Source organism: Phyllobates terribilis, unplaced genomic scaffold, assembly GCF_046119375.1.
Source record: "Phyllobates terribilis strain yellow unplaced genomic scaffold, ASM4611937v1 Scaffold_3__8_contigs__length_932513732, whole genome shotgun sequence".
Lineage (NCBI taxonomy): Eukaryota > Metazoa > Chordata > Amphibia > Anura > Dendrobatidae > Phyllobates > Phyllobates terribilis.
The window spans coordinates 872,800,965-872,822,364 of record NW_027362763.1 but is presented as its reverse complement, the minus strand read 5'-3'; the positions used below and the strand labels follow the sequence as shown (position 1 = coordinate 872,822,364).

Sequence of the window (21,400 nt, the reverse complement as noted above, 5' to 3'; positions counted from 1 at the left end):
AAGTGCTGCGTTTTCGCCACCATTGACTTGCATTAGATCGCATGGATTGCGCATCACTGTATATGTAGATGCGCATTCCATGCGTTCCAATGTGCGGATGGTACCCGGGTCTGGAGGAGAGGAGACTCTCCTCCGGACCTGGGTACCATAGAAAACTGTAAAAAAAAAAGAATAAAATAAAAAATAAATATATACTTACCTTCTGGCGGCCCCCGATGCGCTCCTCCTCTCATGCCGGCAGTTCGCGATGGACTGAAGGACCTGTGCTGACGTCATAGTCATGTGACGGGTCACGCGACGCTGACGTCGGCAGGTCCTTCAGTGTAACCCGATCTGCCGGCAGCCAGGACGGTGAAGCAAGACTGCGGGGGCCATCGGAAGGTAAGTATAGATTTATTTTTTATTTTTTGACATTCTCTCGGGTCACACTATATAAATCTATGCATCTAATTGGCTCCAAGTTTATTCTGCAGCAGGACAACGACCCCAAACATACAGCTAATGCCATTATAAACTATCTTCAGCGTAAAGAAGAACAAAGATTCCCGGAAGCAATGATATGGCCTCCAGAGCCCTGATCTCAACATGAGGAACCAAAAGGAATTGCACACACCTACATCCACAGAAGATCTGGCATTAGTTCTCCAAGATGTTTAGAATAATCCCTGTCTGAAGTTCCTTCAAAACCAGCGTGTAAGAATAGCAAGAAAAATTGCTGTTCTGCTGTTGTTTTGAAGGCAAAGGATGGATACATCAAATATTAATTTGATTTAGGTTTCTTTTTTGTTCATTCACTTTGCATTTTGTTACTTGATAAGAATAAACTATTAATACTTCTACTTTTGAAAGCATTCTTACTTTTGCAGCATTTTTTCCACATCTAATTAAATCTTTTGCACAGTACTGTATATGTATGTATATATTATTATATGTATAGATATACAGAGAACTTCTTTATGGGTATGTTCACATGTAGCACATGTGTTGTTGAAGTTGTGAAAAATGTTTTCTTTACATCAGTATGTTGTTTCTGTAGCATGTGGATGGATATTTACAAGGGACACTCGGATGATTTTCTACACGTCTGGGAGCCCATGTCTTCATCGGATGATTTCATTCAGCATAGTATAGACCTCCACCTTGTAGATAGAGATGGCTTCCATCTGGCATGGAGCTAACTTTAATGTTAGAAGAATGTTTTTGGCTGTTGTGGTCTGTGTCTACTTAGCATATTATATAAATACCTTTTATAACTATGCTTGATTAAATAATTGAACATTTACATTATTAAATGAAATTTACGTGCCGCATCTTGTGTTCCTGAGTATTTTCACGATCACTGTTTCATTATTTTGGTCAAGTGAAAATGTGTACATTTTGTAATAAGACTTTGTTTTTAATCCTTAGATGCTACTAGAACTGCAGATCGGGTAAAGTACTCATTTTATCTCCCATCACCAAGGTTCCTTTTTATTTGCATGTTAATAATATATTGCTGAAAATATCAGCCCTATTCTCAGGTTCCAGTGTTACTTGTCCATTTTGAAGATTAATGCTTAGTAATCTTCTAAAAGGCTTGCTTGCTCATAAAAACCATATTTTAGACTATCCTTGCAGTTCTAATATTACGACATGCCTAAAGGTGATCACCATCTCTAATGTTTTTGTGCCGTCATGCTGCAAGTGATGGCCTACTTGGCCGAAGCCTATCTTCCTACAAACCACTTTTAGTCTCCTATTTATAGGGTAGTTATAAATGTATAATTGCTGGTGGTCTCACTCATGGCTCCCCCATGATTACGAGAGTAGGGGGTACAGAGTTTCCAGGGCGAAGGGATCAGTAGGGCAATGTGCCACTATTGCTGCATTCACTGCAAATGCTGTACTCACTGACCTTCATCAGTCCCATACACAAAAGGGTCTCCGAGATCCTCCTTCTCATGATCTGTGAGCGTGCCAGCAATCAGACCACCACAGATTACACATTTATCATCTATCCTATGGATAAGTGCTAAATGTTATATATGTAAAACCCCTTTTATGATCATACATTTATCACCTATTTTGTAACGGGTGACAAAGATTTGGCTCAATTTTTAGGTTGCCCTGCAAGTAGGGGAAGCGCTTGTTTTTATTGCAACAATATTGGGGAAAAACTCTTTCACTATATCTTGTCTTTTGTGTGGTTTTTAAACTTTTGTGTCTTCATTTGTACTTATTTAGGGCCTTGATGATCGAGGACAGCTTCATATTTCACCTGGAATTTCCACAGTAAAATTAGATCCTCAGTATCCTGGTAAATATTTGTTCTACCATGTCTGTGTAGATACGGAAAATCTTTTAGGCATTACTGTAGCATTAACAGACATTGACATGAAAGTTACAGTTTTCAGTGTTTTGGAGTCTCTACAAAGTGTTACAAATTATATTACCTCAATAATAAATCAAACCACGCATATTTAAATTTTTTTTTTCTAGAAATTCTCTATATGGCAATCAATCTGAAATCTGCATTTACGTAAAGTTGTAAGAAAAATGTTCCAGTCTGTATAATGAACTGCATAAGATTTTCCTGTCTATAATATATGACTACAGAAATAGTGATGAAAGGTACAGAAAAAATGTTATAGTTTAGATAAAAGATGATTATGGCCATAAAGTTATAAAGAATTGTGCCAAATAATAGCATGTGACATATGAAAGGTAAAACATTGTCAAGTGGATGAAGTGAACAGTCTTTGAGGCCGATTCATTATGACTGGTATAGCATGGGCTTGCGCTTTTCCAGCCTTGATGGAGTACAAGAGGCACTAAATTATTAACAGGCACTTGCCACTTCGGCACTTCTTCTGAAAGGGCTGGGCTTCCGTGTGCTGTGCCAAAAATGCTATTCTGTACAGAGTCTGGAGTAGCATTTCTGCCATGCAAAAGACTGGAGGTTTTAATTAATTGGACAGGTGGGGTGTGACCATGGCCCGCCCCGTCTCTTTATCAGCTCTGCCCACTTCAGTGTAGTTGATTAAAAACTGTTGTGAAAACGCCAAAAGTCGCAAAATTTTTGCCCAACTCCACGTTGCGCAAACATTTTGCAACTTTAACAGCTTTTACCTCACTTGTGTAATGAATCGGCCCCTTTACTTTACAGATGAATGGCAGCTACCAGGGCCGGACTGGAACTAAAAACAGCCTGCCATATAGCAGCCCACATACAGTATTGCCCTTCCCCGATCCAAAAAATAAAGTGCAACATTCCCATAGCTTCATGTTATTGTTACACCGCCCACCACTCTACTAAAGGGGTTGTCTGGCAATTCTGAATTGAGAGGTTAAGCAGTACTAATGACCTCACATCTACACATACCTGTTAGGAAGTGTGCACATTCGGCAGGTATAGTTTACCTGTCCTTTTCCTTAGAATAGGACATGCCTATTGTTCACATATCTTTGTTGGCATATACAAACATGACATTACCAGCACTAGTCACCTTTCGATGCAGGAATGACCAACCTTTAAAGGCTGCGTTCACACATTGCAGTGTATTTTGCTGCAATTTTTGAAAATTGTGGCAACTTGTAAAATCAACCTTAATAAATTGACAACTGGGTGTTATCATTCCTGTGTGAAAAGCTGGAGTCACTGCACACCATTGAATGTGCTAAGAGGAGAAATGATGACAGCAGTTGTCAGTTAGGCCATGGCTACACAGAGACTTAGGCTGTGTTCCTACAAAGGGATTAGTGTATACCGTCATACCCAAGTGTAACACAATTCCATATATGCTGCACAGTAGATACATACAAGACAGTAAGAGAAGAACCTCTTAGAGCTACGGTAAGTTACCGACAGATACCATTCAATGGAGAAAGACGATGATGGCGATCTACGATTGACACAGTAACATAAAAAGAGACATCAACTTGCCACATAGAAGCTACATGACCAGCAATAAGCGCGGACACTCAACACAGACTCATCAATAAGCCTATATGTAGGAAATACTTGTGTGAACTATCACCTCCACTATACGAATGGCCGTACATAACATGGATGTGAATATAGTCGCTGAATCATGAGTACGTCTTTAGAAGGATTCTTTCACAAAACATTTCTTATTTGTGGCTTGTAAAAACACCTAGCGTCTGATGCATATTTTCGCAAGCCTTTTTTTCATGAAACTACCCTCATTGAAAGCCTAGACTTGTCTGCAGGTTGCCTGTCGCTCGCTCACATACACATATTCAGATGATGAGGTGCATATAACCTTTATGGATAGACGAGATTGCATAGGCTTTGATAGACCCTAAATACGTATGAATTAATATATCCTTGTGTGGTCCGCAGTCACATAACATACAGTGATAGTAAACTATTTTCTACAAATTGGATACTATTAGAATTGGGAGACTTCTATATATGAATGGCTTATCCCTTTGTGGAATATCTAATCATGGTCCTATATGTTTTGAATTAACATATGCACTTTCCCCTATTAATTGATATAAATAAAAGTTAATTTTTAATTTAGGTCTTTAGTTTAGGGGCTTTTTTGCCTTATGAAAAAATTGGATTTACCCTTTCACAATTATCCTCCCATTATCTGCCCTCACAGTAACATTATTTCCCCTCATCCACAATGATAAGGCAATTCATCTCCGGCTCCTCCTGGAGCGCTTACCAGTGTCCAGCGGTGTCTCTGCTCCTCGGCGGCCCTTGCGCCGGCAGCACATGTGATGAGGTCAGTAATATGCTGACATCATCACACCACTACGTGTCTAGGCCGACAGGCGCTCCCTCTGCCCAGTCCTGGCGCCACAATCTTCAAATATATTCATGTCTAACACACGCAAATGCATTTGAGTATATGATGGCAGGAGCAACGTTTCCTGGGCCGCAGCAAACCCCTTGGCGGGCCATATGAGGTCCGCAGTACTGTATCCAAAGTACACATGAACAGCCCAAGTGACCCAGTGTCCCCGCCTATAGGGCAGTTTTCCAGGCCGGGCCTGGTTGCTGCATACCACCTGTTTTTTTTTCAGGCACCGGGTCATTCTTTTCACAGATTTTGCTGCAAACATATACAGTACAGACCAAAAGTTTGGACACACCTTCTCATTTAAAGATTTTTCTGTATTTTCATGACTGTGAAAATTGTACATTCACACTGAAGGCATCAAAACTATGAATTAACACATGTGGAATTATATACTTAACAAAAAAGTGTGAAACAACTGAAAATATGTCTTATATTCTAGGTTCTTCAAAGTAGCCACCTTTTGCTTTGATGACTGCTTTGCACACTCTTGGCATTCTCTTGATGAGCTTCAAGAGGTAGTCACCGGAAATGGTCTTCCAACAATCTTGAAGGAGTTCCCAGAGATGTTTAGCACTTGTTGGCCCTTTTGCCTTCACTCTGCGGTCCAGCTCAACCCAAACCTTCTCGATTGGGTTCAGGTCTGGTGACTGTGGAGGCCAGGTCATCTGGCGTAGCCCCCCATCACTCTCCTTCTTGGTCAAATAGCCCTTACACAGCCTGGAGGTGTGTTTGGGGTCATTGTCCTGTTGAAAAATAAATGATGCTCCAACTAAACGCAAACCGGATGGAATAGCATGCCGCTGCAAGATGCTGTGGTAGCCATGCTGGTTCAGTATGCCTTCAATTTTGAATAAATCCCCAACAGTGTCACCAGCAAAGCACCCCCACACCATCACACCTCCTCCTCCATGCTTCATGGTGGGAACCAGGCATGTAGAGTCCATCCGTTCACCTTTTCTGCGTCGCACAAAGACACGGTGGTTGGAAGCAAAGATCTCAAATTTGGACTCATCAGACCAAAGCACAGATTTCCACTGGTCTAATGTCCATTCCTTGTGTTCTTTAGCCCAAACAAGTCTCTTCTGCTTGTTGCCTGTCCTTAGCAGTGGTTTCCTAGCAGCTATTTTACCATGAAGGTCTGCTGCACAAAGTCTCCTCTTAACAGTTGTTGTAGAGATGTGTCTGCTGCTAGAACTCTGTGTGGCATTGACCTGGTCTCTAATCTGAGCTGCTGTTAACCTGCGATTTCTGAGGCTGGTGACTCGGATAAACTTATCCTCAGAAGCAGAGGTGACTCTTGGTCTTCCTTTTCTGGGGCGGTCCTCATGTGAGCCAGTTTTTTTGTAGCGCTTGATGGTTTTTGCAACTGCACTTGGGGACACTTTCAAAGATTTCCCAATTTTTCGGACTGACTGACCTTCATTTCTTAAAGTTATGATGGCCACTCGTTTTTCTTTACTTAGCTGCTTTTTTCTTGCCATAATACAAATTCTAACAGTCTATTCAGTAGGACTATCAGCTGTGTATCCACCAGACTTCTGCACAACACAACTGATGGTCCCAACCCCATTTATAAGGCAAGAAATCCCTGACAGGGCACACCTGTGAAGTGAAAACCATTTCCGGTGACTACCTCTTGAAGCTCATCAAGAGAATGCCAAGAGTGTGCAAAGCAGTTATCAAAGCAAAAGGTGGCTACTTTGAAGAACCTAGAATATAAGACATATTTTCAGTTGTTTCACACTTTTTTGTTAAGTATATAATTCCACATGTGTTAATTCATAGTTTTGATGCCTTCAGTCTGAATGTACAATTTTCAAAGTCAAGAAAATACAGAAAAATCTTTAAATGAGAAGGTGTGTCCAAACTTTTGGTCTGTACTGTATGTTAATGTACTTAATATAAAATAAAATGTTGTTTTTTTCATTACAGTTGTTGTTGAAAGATCCTCTCCACCTGTACCTGTAGAAATAGCTCCTGATGTTTCCAAGTCAAGCGAAAGTCAAGTTATTGCCCCAACTCAAGTTACAGGTACATTTTGAATCTCCTTTTTGTCTATGATCTATATATAAAAATACAAAGCTATAGTGATCCGCCACATGTAAAGCTGGTCGTATCCGAGTACATTTGCTCTGGTCTTTTGGTGCCTCTTTCTGACGCTGACTGAAGGCAGATTCATTTGGACAAGTCAATCTTGCATGTTGGATTTTTTCTGTATACTGTTGGGTGCAGTTGTTGGAAAGTCAAACGTCTGACTTTAGCTGGCACGTGCCAGCCCATGTAACATCCCGAGACAGTGATGGATCTGTACATTGTCTGCAATTTATAGAGATTCCCATCTTAGATATTTATGGCATTAGGGTCGCTGAATCCAGGCGAAGAATTGTGAGCGGAGAGATATGTGGAGGTGACATATATCACTTCTACTTTCTCACGGCCACAATTTTCTTTAATTCTCTGTCTGGATGCAGCAGCCAGAAACCTTCTTACCAGGCAAGTGGGAGGATACCAGTTCTGGAAAATTATTGTAAATTCTCTAGATATGTCATAAAGGTCCCAAGTACGGAGCCACACACCATCCATATCCAGCAATATATGCTTCTAGGAGAGAATCCTCTTATACATATGCAATCTAAAAGCAAGCCATATTTTGTTTTCTTTTGGATCTTGTATGGAAACTAAAAGCATACTGAGGTACAGATGTCCATTGTAGCACTATTGGAGCCCCGTCACGGATCTCATAATATGGATGTGTGCATGGACCATTAAAATGTTCTTGTCTCCTAATGAGGAAACATGCTCATTTATTTCTCTCTTTTAAGTATCCTACCATGAAAGTAAGACGACACTGACAACCATGTGCGTCTGCTGTCACATTATACCATATTACTATCACTGTTATCTGCTGTGTTTCATTAGAAGTCAATGAATGTATCGTGGACCCTGATATCTGTGGAGAAGGTTTCTGTGTCAACCTGCCAGTTGGATACTTGTGTGTCTGCCATGAAGGCTACAAGAGGAATGAAAATCAGACCAAATGTATTGGTAAGGTCCTCTACTAATAGTGTGCACTTATCCATTGGTCAGTAGGCTGGTGGATTGTATTCTGCACTTAAAATATATATATTAAGGAGTAAAACAATTTCAGAATTGTTTCTTTTATTAATAAGACATGTATTACGGTCCGTTCATCTGTCTCTTGTTATCACTGCACACTGATGTGTCATACACATAACCATGTCACCTAATCACTGGCTGATGTAGAGGTCTCACTATCAATGACACATCCTTGGGACCACCATTGATCGACTGTCACTGATATCATGGCACCACAATGGACATATTTTGGAAGTATTTGTTGTGTAATTAACTTTTTGAATGTTTTCATAGATGTAAATGAGTGTGTAGAAGATCGCAGGCTTTGTTCCAATGGCCGTTGTGAGAATACAGATGGAAGTTATCTATGTATTTGCTCAGCGGGATATATGGCTAATGATCGGGGATCAGACTGTGTGGGTATGTGGCTTTATTTTGAAACCAATTAATGTTATTAGGCCACCAGACAGTCTGTTCTGAGCATGTGCATCTCTTAGCTGTCAGAAAGTTATATGACTAATAGACATTTAGGTATCGATACACCATTCTGCGAAAAAAATTCAGCATTTTACTGTCCCAGCAAAGTGAATGAGATTTCTGAAATCTCATGCCCATGCTGCGTATTTTTCTTTGCAGATTTGAAGCAGTTTCATATCTGCAGCATGTCAGTTCATTCAGCATTTTTGCAGCATTTCTCACCCATTCTAATAAATGTGAAAAAAAACGCATCAAAAAATGCTGCAAAATATGCTATGATGCTACTGCAATTGACACAGTCTGGGGTGGTAATTTATTGTCGTCTTAGTGACGCTTTTATAATGTAAGAGTCATAATATTTGGTGTCCGCCATATTTATGTTAAAATTTGCAACTGTGTTTTACCTTTTAGACACTTTTCAAATGTTCTAAAAAAAAGTGGTCAAGGTCAAACAGGTGGTGGAGGAGGACTTATGAGCAGAAATGTACTTACAATATTATTAAAAATGTCAATGTTTATTTTGTTTGTGTGTTTTTTTTTTTGCTTTAGATGTGAATGAATGCTTGAGACCAGATGTGTGTCCAGACGGGCTTTGTATCAACAATGTCGGTTCATTCCGCTGTCAGTATTGTGACACTGGTTTCCGCATGAACAGAAGAGGACAGTGTGAAGGTGGGCGGTATTTTGATAAAAGTGGAATATATAGCTGCTGGCTGGTGGAGCGAGTTGAGGGAAAATTATATATTATCTGTGTCAAATTCAGAAAAACAGGGACAGTGATGAAGACGGAAACAAATACTTAGTCAGGAGATAATCGAGTTTAGGCAGTTATTTTAAACATTAAGGCTCTGTGCCCACAATGCGTTTTTTAAGCCTTTCCGCTGTGGCAAAAACGCTGCAGAAACGCTTAAAAAACGCATGGTAGAAGGCCTGCCATGTTCCCCAATGATAATCCGCATGTGCTGTGCACATGCTGCAGAAATTTCTGCTGCGGATTATCATTGCGGAAAAAAACGCAACACTACCAATTATTTTGCAGAAGTGCTGTGTTTTCGCCACCATTGACTTGCATTGGATCGCATGGATTACGCATCACTGTATATGTAGATGCGCATTCCACGCGTTTAAATGTGCGGATGGTACCCGGGTGTGGAGGACTGGAAACTCTCCTCCTTACCCGGGTACCATAGAACCTGTGAAAAAAAGAATAAAATAAAAAATAAATGTTATATTTACCTTCTGATGGCCCCCGCTGCACTTGTCCTCCCATGCCAGCAGCTCACGGTGGACTGAAGGACCTGCGCTGACGTCATAGTCATGTCATGGCAGGTCCTTCAGTGTACCGCGATCTGCCGGCAGCCAGGACGGAGCGAAGCTAGACTCCGGGGGCCATTGGAAGGTAAGTATAGATTTATTTTTTTATTTTTAACCATTCTTTAAGGTCACACTATATAAATCCATGCCATTTGCATGGATTTATATAGTGTGACCAAGTTGACAAGCACTTTCCAAGTGATGCTAAAATCGCTTGGAAAGCGCTTGTCAACCCGCATGCGGAAATGCATGTGAAGAACGCTTCACATCCGCATGTCACTGGCAGGGAAAACGCATGTACAATCCGCATGTACAATCCACATGTACAATCCGCATGCGTTTTTTCTGCCAGGGAGATGCAGAAACGCTCAGGAAAAATCCGGAGCATTTCTGCATCGTGGGCACATAGCCTAAGTCTAGTCAGGTCATCCAAAGGTTAAAATCAAAAGGGCATCCAGGGTTTTTGAGTAGAATAAGGAGCAAACAAAGGCAAGTCAAAAACGTAGCTCAAAATTTAAGTAGCTTGCTATCCTGACCATGATTGACAGCATCAAACCAGTCACACTCACTGCCAAGCAGGAAGGGAGATCACTCCTACTTCAGAAGTCCATAGTGTTTGCTGAGCATCTGTCCACTATCCAGCATGAGAAAAATCACTGCCTGCTTATTTGTCAGCGCCACGCCCAGAATACCTGATAACAGGGAAGACCAAAGGTACCGTCACACTTAGCGACGCTACAGCGATCCCGACAACAATACGACCTGTCAGGGATCGTTGCTGCGTCGCTATGTGGTCGCTGGTGAGATATCAAACAGTCAAATCTTCCCAACGACGCAGCAATGATACGGCGACCCGTAGCGACCTGTATAACGATGCACGCCTATGTGTCTCAGTTCTGAGTCGCCAGCGAGGTTGTTGGTAAGGTATCAAACACACCGATGCATGCTACCCAGCGGGACCTCAACGATCAAAAAATGGTCCTGGCCATTTCGAAACGACCAGCGATCTCACAGCAGGGGCCTGGTCGCTGCTAAGTGTCAAACGTAGCGAGATCGCTGCTGAGGTCGCTGTTGCGTCACAAAACTTGTGACTCAGCAGCGATCTCGCTAGCGATCTCGCTTAGTGTGACGGGGACTCAACACTGGAGCAAGTTCATCACACTGTGCATAGAGGAGAAAGCATTCCAAATAATCCTTTAACTTAAATACAATGTGATCCAAGATCATAAACCTCCAACGGGATCTTTTCACATGTATCTGTGTAATTTGAGAAGATAATTTTGACTGCATTCCCAACATAGTGGTTATTCCCATGCAGTCATGGTGATTACCTGCCCATAGCCAAGCCTATTGTTGTAGATGACTGCAATCACCGTAACTGACCACTCCAGCACCACGATCAGTGCTGATCACGGTCCTGACAAAGGCCTTCCATCCCTAGCAAATGTGCTTACTTTAGCCACAAGCGAAGATTAAGAATGTTAAGTAGACATAGAGAGCACAATATGTGGCTTGTGTGGATCAGGTGTATGCAGGGTGGGGTAAACTCCCTTCTAATTTACATAAGAATAGATTTACTTACTTAATAATGACATGTATTCAATAGTCATATAATTTCCCAACTTTACTGTTACTCTTGTAAAGTATAGAAATATTTGGCAAGACAGGTAGAAGAAATAAGTAAACTTTGAACTGTAATTGGATACACTGAGTGTAATTTTGAGCTTTCCCTGCAATTCTGTTGTCATTGAAGCATTTCCCTCCAGCCTTCCTTCAGAAGTTGTACAGTCTGCTACATATTAATTATGAGATTTAAAGTTTATTAATTTTTTGTGCCAAATGTGCTTATTTCGGCAGATATTGATGAATGCTTGGTTCCAACCACATGTCCATATGACAGATGTGTCAATAACCCTGGCTCGTTTGCATGTGTGCCCTGTCCTGATGGATACAAAGGATCTAATGGACACTGTTTTGGTAAGTCTATTATGCTACATGGAGATCATATTCAGTAGACATATCCTTGCAGAACTTCTCTAATTTATAGCTCATCACGCTATAGACATTATCAAATTAAATGAACTGTAAATGCAATTTGCACCTCCATTATATGTCAGCGCTTCCAGACATTAATATGAACGTAGAGGGAAGTGGTAAAGCAATAGGGGTAATTGTTTACTTCAGCTAAACAATGGCGAAGGAACGCATGGGCATACCGGATGGCAAACAAAGCAAGAACTTTCTTCTGAAGCACGTCTGGCTTAGAAGTTATAGTTTTAGGCACAGAGCTTGGAGATTACAATAAAGGCTCAAATGTGTGATGGTTACACTACTAGAGGGCCCATACACTTGACAGTTACACTATGCATCTTTAAATCTATGGAAATGACTGAGTGCCATGGTTGTACTTAAAGATACTCTTTGCTTGCAGTTCAGGGGATGATTTGACCACCTGCTGTCCTGGTCAAAATATCAACTTAGTACTCAGTGGCCTTTTCCATGGCAGTATTGCGATAAATGCCTCAATACTATCTCCTACCCCCTTTGCCCAGCAGGTACCCCATGCATTCCTTCTGAAGTGGGTAGCAGTTTGTCTCTGGCCTATTAACATAGGCAGCTTGTACTCTGCACAGTATAGGGGGATGAGTGTTAATCAGTAAGTGCTGGGTGGGCAGGGGCAACTCATAAAAATATCAAGGACTCCTCAGATCTCAGCATTGAGGGATATCCAGTGCTGCATTTGATGAAGTGCTATTTTATAAGATCTACTGCACGAAAACAAGTACCTGACACAGTTTAGAGTTGGGTATCTGGCACTGCTTCATGTTACAACATAACCCTGGTGAAAGAATCCTTTTAAATGTGCTCCCTTTTTTTCAGTATACTTTTGACAGCCTACAGTACGAGCAGAAAGAAAGGCCAACTTTTCTTTTGTAGATGTTGGTGCTCATAGCTTAAAATATTTTTTTTTACTTATTGATCAGCCTTTGTAAAGTTATGAACTTCTGTAATAAACTTCATTACTTTGCACTGTCAGCATTATGTTAAAGACAGAATGAAGCAACAGAACGTAATGAATTTTATTACAGATTCATAACTTTACAAAAACTGATCAATAATTAAATAAAAAAGTTTAGTTATTCTTAAAACGGTTGTCCGGTCCAAATCGATAAGTCTGCAGTTACTCTGTGTGACTGCAAACTTATGAATCCCACAAGCGCACGCAGTGCGGAGATTCGCCGGTTTCTGACCCAGGTATGTATGCGTTATACATAATCCTGGCCACAGTCTATTGGGCGTGCCCTCGCTCCATACACTTCTATTGAGCGAGGCTGTGCCCGTCTAGTGACGCGGCCATCCAGTGGGCGTGGCCAACTAGAGGGCGTGGCCTCACTCCATACAAGTGTATGGAGCGAGGACACGCCCAATAGACAGGCTGTGTCCGGGAGTATGTATAACTCATACATACCCACTGGTCCCGGCTCAGAAACCGGCGAATCCTCGCAGCGCACAGTACATGCGCTGGGGGGGATTCATAAGTCTGCTGTCACACAGAGTGACTGCAGACTTATCGATTTGGACCAGACAACCCCTTTAAGGACTAAGTTCTTACAAAGCAATGGAAGTGAGAGTCCCTATTCTGACACACAAACATGATTATCAAGCTCCTTCTCTATTCTCTAGCTGCTAAAATTGACATTTCGAGAAGCTAGAGATAAGATAGAAGCTTGATAATCATGTTTGTGTGTCAGAATAGGGACTCTCACTTCCATTGCTTCGTAAGAACTTAGTCCTTAAAGAGTAACTAAACTTTTTTTTACTTAATCAGTCTTTGTAAAGTTATGAATCTTTGTAATAATCTTTGTATTCTGTTGAACTGAAGCTTAGATTCGCTTATATCACTTTACTGTCTGGGCTGTACCTTTTAATTTGGACATTTCTAATATTTATGTGTGGTAAAACTGAGAATTAATAAATTATTATAACGGCTTGATAAATACTCTTTGTTTAATTTTCCACTTATGTTCCTGTTATTGGACAATTATGTGATCTGTATTATTAGTATTATTAAATATTGTCTTGTGCTTTAATGAAGCCAGAAAATACAACCACCATTGATTTTCCCTGATGAGCATCTCAGAAAAATCTGGAAATTGAAAGCAGATTTTATTTCAAATGTGGACTGAAAATAAATTAGCTGGCACTGTGCCTGGCTGTCTAATGAAAGTGATGTTCCTACATGTCTGCACATTTATACCTTATTTTTTTTTTTTACTGACCTTCGTTAAATTTGTAGACATTGATGAATGCCAAGAAGACACTTCGCTGTGTGCCAACGGTGACTGTTCCAATCTGGAGGGATCGTACATGTGCACGTGTCGGACAGGATTTGAATCAACCTCTGACAGCAAACAGTGCATTGGTAATTAGATGTTCTGCCTCAGCCGTACATTTACTTTATTCATTTATTTTTGGATGACGGGTCAGTTCTGGATTTGAAGAGAACGTAGCAGAAGGCTATTGACCAATAAATCCATCTGCTCCCATTTCTGAATGTCAAACTTTTGTAACTTTTTTGAGGTCAAACTTATATCTGCCAATTTATTGGCCTGACCTTATTTAGTCACGCTAATAAGTGTTTTTATGTATACACATCACATTAGTATAACATAGAAATATATGACATATATTGAATTAGATGTTTGCGTTAGATCTCTTTAAACAATGGCAATCTCTAATCTCATTGGAGATCATAAGAAAGAGTGTAATTTTTGACTGATTGGCTATACGGAATTACATGACTTGCTCCATAGCATCTTTCAGACCATCTAGTGATCCCTCATGGTCAATCATTCAGGAGGCACATGATCTTCTGCCTTACCCCATGCGGAGTTCTTATAAGCCATCTAATGGATGCAGCTGGAGAATTTTTCAAGGATGTTCTCTGGGACTGAAGACATTAGAGCTATTGGATATATTATGAGACAATATAGTATATATGAATAACTGTTGTTTTATCATTTATATTTTTACAGACATTGATGAATGTCAGCTGGGTAATTTATGCCTGAACGGCAGATGCCAAAATATTGAGGGTTCCTTTTTATGCTCCTGCAACCGAGGATATCAGTTGAGCCCAGCTAGGGACCGATGTGATGGTATGTAATATTCTGCTTACGATGATATTCTGCGTACATTACATACACATTTAGGCCATGGAATAATTATGGGGCTAATGCACTGCAAATACATATCTGATTTAGTGAGTATTTACGTTGGGACTGCATCTCAATAAGCTTTACATAAATCAATAGAACAATACATTTTAGAATATAACTTATTAGAGGAAAATACCTCTTTCAGCAGCTATTATCCACCTCTCTCTTCCTTCGATCCCCCGCTTCCCTCCAATTTCCCTCCATTAACTCTTAGGCTGTGTGCCCACTATGCGTTTTTTAAGCGATTCTGCAGCGGCAAAAATTCTGCAGAAACGCTTAAAAAACGCTTGGTAGAAGGTCTGCCATGTCCCCCAATGATAATCCACATGCGTTTTTTCTGCCAGGGAGATGCAGAAACGCTCAGGAAAAAGTCCTGAGCATTTCTGCATCGTGGGCACATAGCCTTAATTTCATGCTAAAATCCATAGCTCACTGAGGTATCAGGTTACAGCTTCATATAGAAGTCTATGAAGAGTGGAGGGGGAGAACGAAGCAGCTACAGAGTGAGAGAGAAACAGAGAGATGCACTAATGCTGGTCTAGTAAGTGATTATCTTACCCCATTGTTGGATTCACAGCTACACTGCTCAGTACAACTGTATAATGTCCTTCATGCTGCTGCTTCTGAGGGTATGCTACAAAGGGATGGGGGAACAGGATCTCCTCTTCTCTGTGTGTGCTATGTATGGAAGACATAATTACACCTAGTTGACTACTATATTCTACAGAGGAGAGAAACTGGTATGTGATAATCAGAAATACTGTTAGCCCTCTGGTACACACAACAACTTATTTTGAAAATTCATCTGAAAAGGCAGGTACACTTTTATGGAAAATTATAGCAAGCAACTATTTTTGGAGAATTTCTATCAATCTATTATCCACTGCTAACAGTTATGAAAATATTTTCCTAAATTAGTAGACATGTCAGTGTTCCTGATTGTATGAAATGCCAAATTTCTGCATGACACAATAAAAACAATAGAAAGTAGTATGATAACATTAATGCGACTATCATAAAAATAGAACTTTATTAATAGTAATGACCATACAAAGTCACTTTTAGGCAACGTTTCCACAATGCACTTTTGGAGAGTTTTTGATGTTGCAGGTTTTCAGCACCATTTCTGCACCCTTTAAATAAAGTAGGTTAATTGCCTTTGTTTTTTTGAAAATATGCAGCGTAAAAAAACTCATCATGGGAACTTATCCTTATATTAACTGTGTCTGACATTATGACTTGGCGTCATTCACAGAAAAGGGGACTGAACTGAAATACCCAATAAAACCAGCAGAAAAAAATGGCCCTGTTTCCATAAAAACAAACCCCTCTCCACATACTGTAGATAAAAATCTTTACCTACCTAAAGTGGATAAAACAGTGACTACTTGCACAGGAGGGCATTCACATTCCCCACTAGCTATACTCTCATGTGCCACAGTATATTTACACTGTTAATGATATATTACACTTTAACCAAAATTAAAATGTGTAGTTAAAAAATGGCCTTTCATTGGCGTTTTGTTTTCTTTTCTACAGATATTGATGAATGCCAAGATACAAGCCTATGTGGTCATGGCCAGTGCAGGAATACTAGGGGATCTTTTACATGTATATGTAATGACGGCTATAAGTTATCTCCGGCTGGGGACCAATGTGAAGGTATGATTCAATCTTTGACCCCAGTGGGTCAAAAAATATATTTTGAGTATTACAATGTGCCTACTTAAAGAATTTCCTGTTCTACTACATGGAGTCAAAGAATCACAGGTGCAATCTCAGCCAATGTAACTAGAAATCTCGATTAAATGAATAAGGAGCATTTGATGAGTGGCGTGTTCCTCCGTCTGTGCCTTGCCACATATCCTACTCCAGTCCCTGCTGGAATAAGATTGTTTTAAACGAACGCCGCCCCCCCCCACCCCGTCATGAATTTGAAATGCAGAGGTAGCCACACACTCGTCTCACGAAGATGGCGTGAGTAGATCAAAAGTCGCCAAATTTTAGCGCATTCTTGAATTGCGCCAAAATGTTACAACTTTTCAAAGCTTTTTATGCCACAATACTGACTTTGATGAATGAAGCTCATAGTACCAAAGTCATGACTGAAAGTGACAAATGACTGTTATATTGTTTCCTACGATAGTGATCTAATTCTCAGCCTGGTGTCAGCAGTCATACAGTGGTGGTATTGATAAGCGACATTAGATCATATCATGCTGTGCTAGTCCATAGTCTAGTCTGAAAGCACTAGTCAAAGTGCTAGCTGTATTCTTATATGGTCTTCCTGACCAACGGGGCCATTCAGAGAAAAGTATATAATAACACAGGCCTGGTGAGTAGGGTATAATAACACAGGCCTGGTGAGTAGGGTATAATAACACAGGCCTGGTGAGTAGGATATAATAACACAGGCCTGGTGAGTAGGGTATAATAACACAGGCCTGGTGAGTAGGGTATAATAACACAGGCCTGGTGAGTAGGATATAATAACACAGGACTGGTGAGTAGGATATAATAACACAGGCCTGGTGAGTAGGGTATAATAACACAGGCCTGGTGAGTAGGGTATAATAACACAGGCCTGGTGAGTAGGGTATAATAACACAGGCCTGGTGAGTAGGATATAATAACACAGGACTGGTGAGTAGGGTATAATAACTCAGGCCAGTAGTAACACAGGCCTGGTGAGTAGGGTATAATAACACAGGCCTGGTGAGTAGGGTATAATAACACAGGCCTGGTGAGTAGGATATAATAATACAGGCCTGGTGAGTAGCGTATAATAACACAGGCCTGGTGAGTAGGATATAATAACACAGGCCTGGTGAGTAGGGTATAATAACACAGGCCTGATGAGTAGCGTATAATAACACAGGCCTGGTGAGTAGGGTATAATAACACAGGCCTGGTGAGTAGGGTATAATAACACAGGCCTGGTGAGTAGGATATAATAACACAGGCCTGGTGAGTAGGGTATAATAACACAGGCCTGGTGAGTAGGATATAATAACACAGGACTGGTGAGTAGGGTATAATAACTCAGGCCAGTAGTAACACAGGCCTGGTGAGTAGGGTATAATAACACAGGCCTGGTGAGTAGGGTATAATAACACAGGCCTGGTGAGTAGGATATAATAATACAGGCCTGGTGAGTAGCGTATAATAACACAGGCCTGGTGAGTAGGATATAATAACACAGGCCTGGTGAGTAGGGTATAATAACACAGGCCTGATGAGTAGCGTATAATAACACAGGCCTGGTGAGTAGGGTATAATAACACAGGCCTGGTGAGTAGGATATAATAACACAGGCCTGGTGAGTAGCGTATAATAACACAGGCCTGGTGAGTAGGATATAATAACACAGGCCTGGTGAGTAGGGTATAATAACACAGGCCTGGTGAGTAGGGTATAATAACACAGGCCTGGTGAGTAGGATATAATAATACAGGCCTGGTGAGTAGGGTATAATAACACAGGCCTGGTGAGTAGGGTATAATAACACAGGCCTGGTGAGTAGGATATAATAACACAGGCCTGGTGAGTAGGGTATAATAACACAGGCCTGGTGAGTAGGATATAATAACACAGGCCTGGTGAGTAGGGTATAATAACACAGGCCTGGTGAGTAGGATATAATAACACAGGTCTGGTGAGTACGGTATAATAACACAGGCCTGGTGAGTAGGATATAATAATACAGGCCTGGTGAGTAGGGTATAATAACACAGGCCTGGTGAGTAGGGTATAATAACACAGGCCTGGTGAGTGTGGTATAATAACACAGGCCTGGTGAGTAGGATATAATAACACAGGCCTGGTGAGTAGGGTATAATGACACAGGCCTGGTGAGTAGGATATAATAACACAGGCCTGGTGAGTAGGGTAATACAGGCCTGGTGAGTAGGATATAATAATACAGGCCTGGTGAGTAGCGTATAATAACACAGGCCTGGTGAGTAGGGTATAATAACACAGGCCTGGTGAGTAGGGTATAATAACACAGGCCTGGTGAGTAGGATATAATAACACAGGCCTGGTGAGTAGGGTATAATAACACAGGCCTGGTGAGTAGGTATAATAACACAGGCCTGGTGAGTAGGATATAATAACACAGGCCTGGTGAGTAGGATATAATAACACAGGCCTGGTGAGTAGGGTATAATAACACAGGCCTGGTGAGTAGGGTATAATAACACAGGCCTGGTGAGTAGGATATAATAACACAGGCCTGGTGAGTAGGGTATAATAACACAGGCCTGGTGAGTAGGGTATAATAACACAGGCCTGGTGAGTAGGGTATAATAACACAGGCCTGGTGAGTAGGATATAATAACACAGGACTGGTGAGTAGGATATAATAACACAGGCCTGGTGAGTAGGGTATAATAACACAGGCCTGGTGAGTAGGGTATAATAACACAGGCCTGATGAGTAGGATATAATAACACAGGACTGGTGAGTAGGGTATAATAACTCAGGCCAGTAGTAACACAGGCCTGGTGAGTAGGGTATAATTACACAGGCCTGGTGAGTAGGGTATAATAACACAGGCCTGGTGAGTAGGATATAATAATACAGGCCTGGTGAGTAGCGTATAATAACACAGGCCTGGTGAGTAGGATATAATAACACAGGCCTGGTGAGTAGGGTATAATAACACAGGCCTGATGAGTAGCGTATAATAACACAGGCCTGGTGAGTAGGGTATAATAACACAGGCCTGGTGAGTAGGGTATAATAACACAGGCCTGGTGAGTAGGATATAATAACACAGGCCTGGTGAGTAGGGTATAATAACACAGGCCTGGTGAGTAGGATATAATAACACAGGACTGGTGAGTAGGGTATAATAACTCAGGCCAGTAGTAACACAGGCCTGGTGAGTAGGGTATAATAACACAGGCCTGGTGAGTAGGGTATAATAACACAGGCCTGGTGAGTAGGATATAATAATACAGGCCTGGTGAGTAGCGTATAATAACACAGGCCTGGTGAGTAGGATATAATAACACAGGCCTGGTGAGTAGGGTATAATAACACAGGCCTGATGAGTAGCGTATAATAACACAGGCCTGGTGAGTAGGGTATAATAACACAGGCCTGGTGAGTAGGATATAATAACACAGGCCTGGTGAGTAGCGTATAATAACACAGGCCTGGTGAGTAGGATATAATAACACAGGCCTGGTGAGTAGGGTATAATAACACAGGCCTGGTGAGTAGGGTATAATAACACAGGCCTGGTGAGTAGGATATAATAATACAGGCCTGGTGAGTAGGGTATAATAACACAGGCCTGGTGAGTAGGGTATAATAACACAGGCCTGGTGAGTAGGATATAATAACACAGGCCTGGTGAGTAGTGTATAATAACACAGGCCTGGTGAGTAGGATATAATAACACAGGCCTGGTGAGTAGGGTATAATAACACAGGCCTGGTGAGTAGGATATAATAACACAGGTCTGGTGAGTAGGGTATAATAACACAGGCCTGGTGAGTAGGATATAATAATACAGGCCTGGTGAGTAGGGTATAATAACACAGGCCTGGTGAGTAGGGTATAATAACACAGGCCTGGTGAGTAGGGTATAATAACACAGGCCTGGTGAGTAGGGTATAATAACACAGGCCTGGTGAGTAGGATATAATAACACAGGCCTGGTGAGTAGGGTATAATAACACAGGCCTGGTGAGTAGGATATAATAACACAGGCCTGGTGAGTAGGGTAATACAGGCCTGGTGAGTAGGATATAATAATACAGGCCTGGTGAGTAGCGTATAATAACACAGGCCTGGTGAGTAGGGTATAATAACACAGGCCTGGTGAGTAGGGTATAATAACACAGGCCTGGTGAGTAGGATATAATAACACAGGCCTGGTGAGTAGGGTATAATAACACAGGCCTGGTGAGTAGGTATAATAACACAGGCCTGGTGAGTAGGATATAATAACACAGGCCTGGTGAGTAGGATATAATAACACAGGCCTGGTGAGTAGGGTATAATAACACAGGCCTGGTGAGTAGGATATAATAACACAGGTCTGGTGAGTAGGGTATAATAACACAGGCCTGGTGAGTAGGATATAATAATACAGGCCTGGTGAGTAGGGTATAATAACACAGGCCTGGTGAGTAGGGTATAATAACACAGGCCTGGTGAGTGTGGTATAATAACACAGGCCTGGTGAGTAGGATATAATAACACAGGCCTGGTGAGTAGGGTATAATAACACAGGCCTGGTGAGTAGGATATAATAACACAGGCCTGGTGAGTAGGGTAATACAGGCCTGGTGAGTAGGATATAATAATACAGGCCTGGTGAGTAGCGTATAATAACACAGGCCTGGTGAGTAGGGTATAATAACACAGGCCTGGTGAGTAGGGTATAATAACACAGGCCTGGTGAGTAGGATATAATAACACAGGCCTGGTGAGTAGGGTATAATAACACAGGCCTGGTGAGTAGGT

General features: G+C 41.3%; 1 protein-coding gene across 3 annotated transcripts in view; it reads left to right on the top strand.

Annotated features, from left to right (window-relative positions):
- The window catches only part of LTBP1 (latent transforming growth factor beta binding protein 1), a 439,153-nt gene that overhangs the window by 329,004 nt on the left and 88,749 nt on the right, over nucleotides 1-21,400 (top strand). For all 3 annotated transcript variants that reach the window (XM_073672632.1, XM_073672633.1, XM_073672634.1), the window contains 10 exons: nucleotides 1,408-1,430; nucleotides 2,224-2,296; nucleotides 6,747-6,845; nucleotides 7,734-7,859; nucleotides 8,205-8,330; nucleotides 8,937-9,059; nucleotides 11,559-11,678; nucleotides 13,999-14,124; nucleotides 14,738-14,860; nucleotides 16,460-16,582. In XM_073672632.1, the coding sequence (XP_073528733.1) occupies nucleotides 1,408-1,430; nucleotides 2,224-2,296; nucleotides 6,747-6,845; nucleotides 7,734-7,859; nucleotides 8,205-8,330; nucleotides 8,937-9,059; nucleotides 11,559-11,678; nucleotides 13,999-14,124; nucleotides 14,738-14,860; nucleotides 16,460-16,582 (1,062 nt within the window). The remainder of the gene's footprint in view (nucleotides 1-1,407; nucleotides 1,431-2,223; nucleotides 2,297-6,746; nucleotides 6,846-7,733; nucleotides 7,860-8,204; nucleotides 8,331-8,936; nucleotides 9,060-11,558; nucleotides 11,679-13,998; nucleotides 14,125-14,737; nucleotides 14,861-16,459; nucleotides 16,583-21,400) is intronic.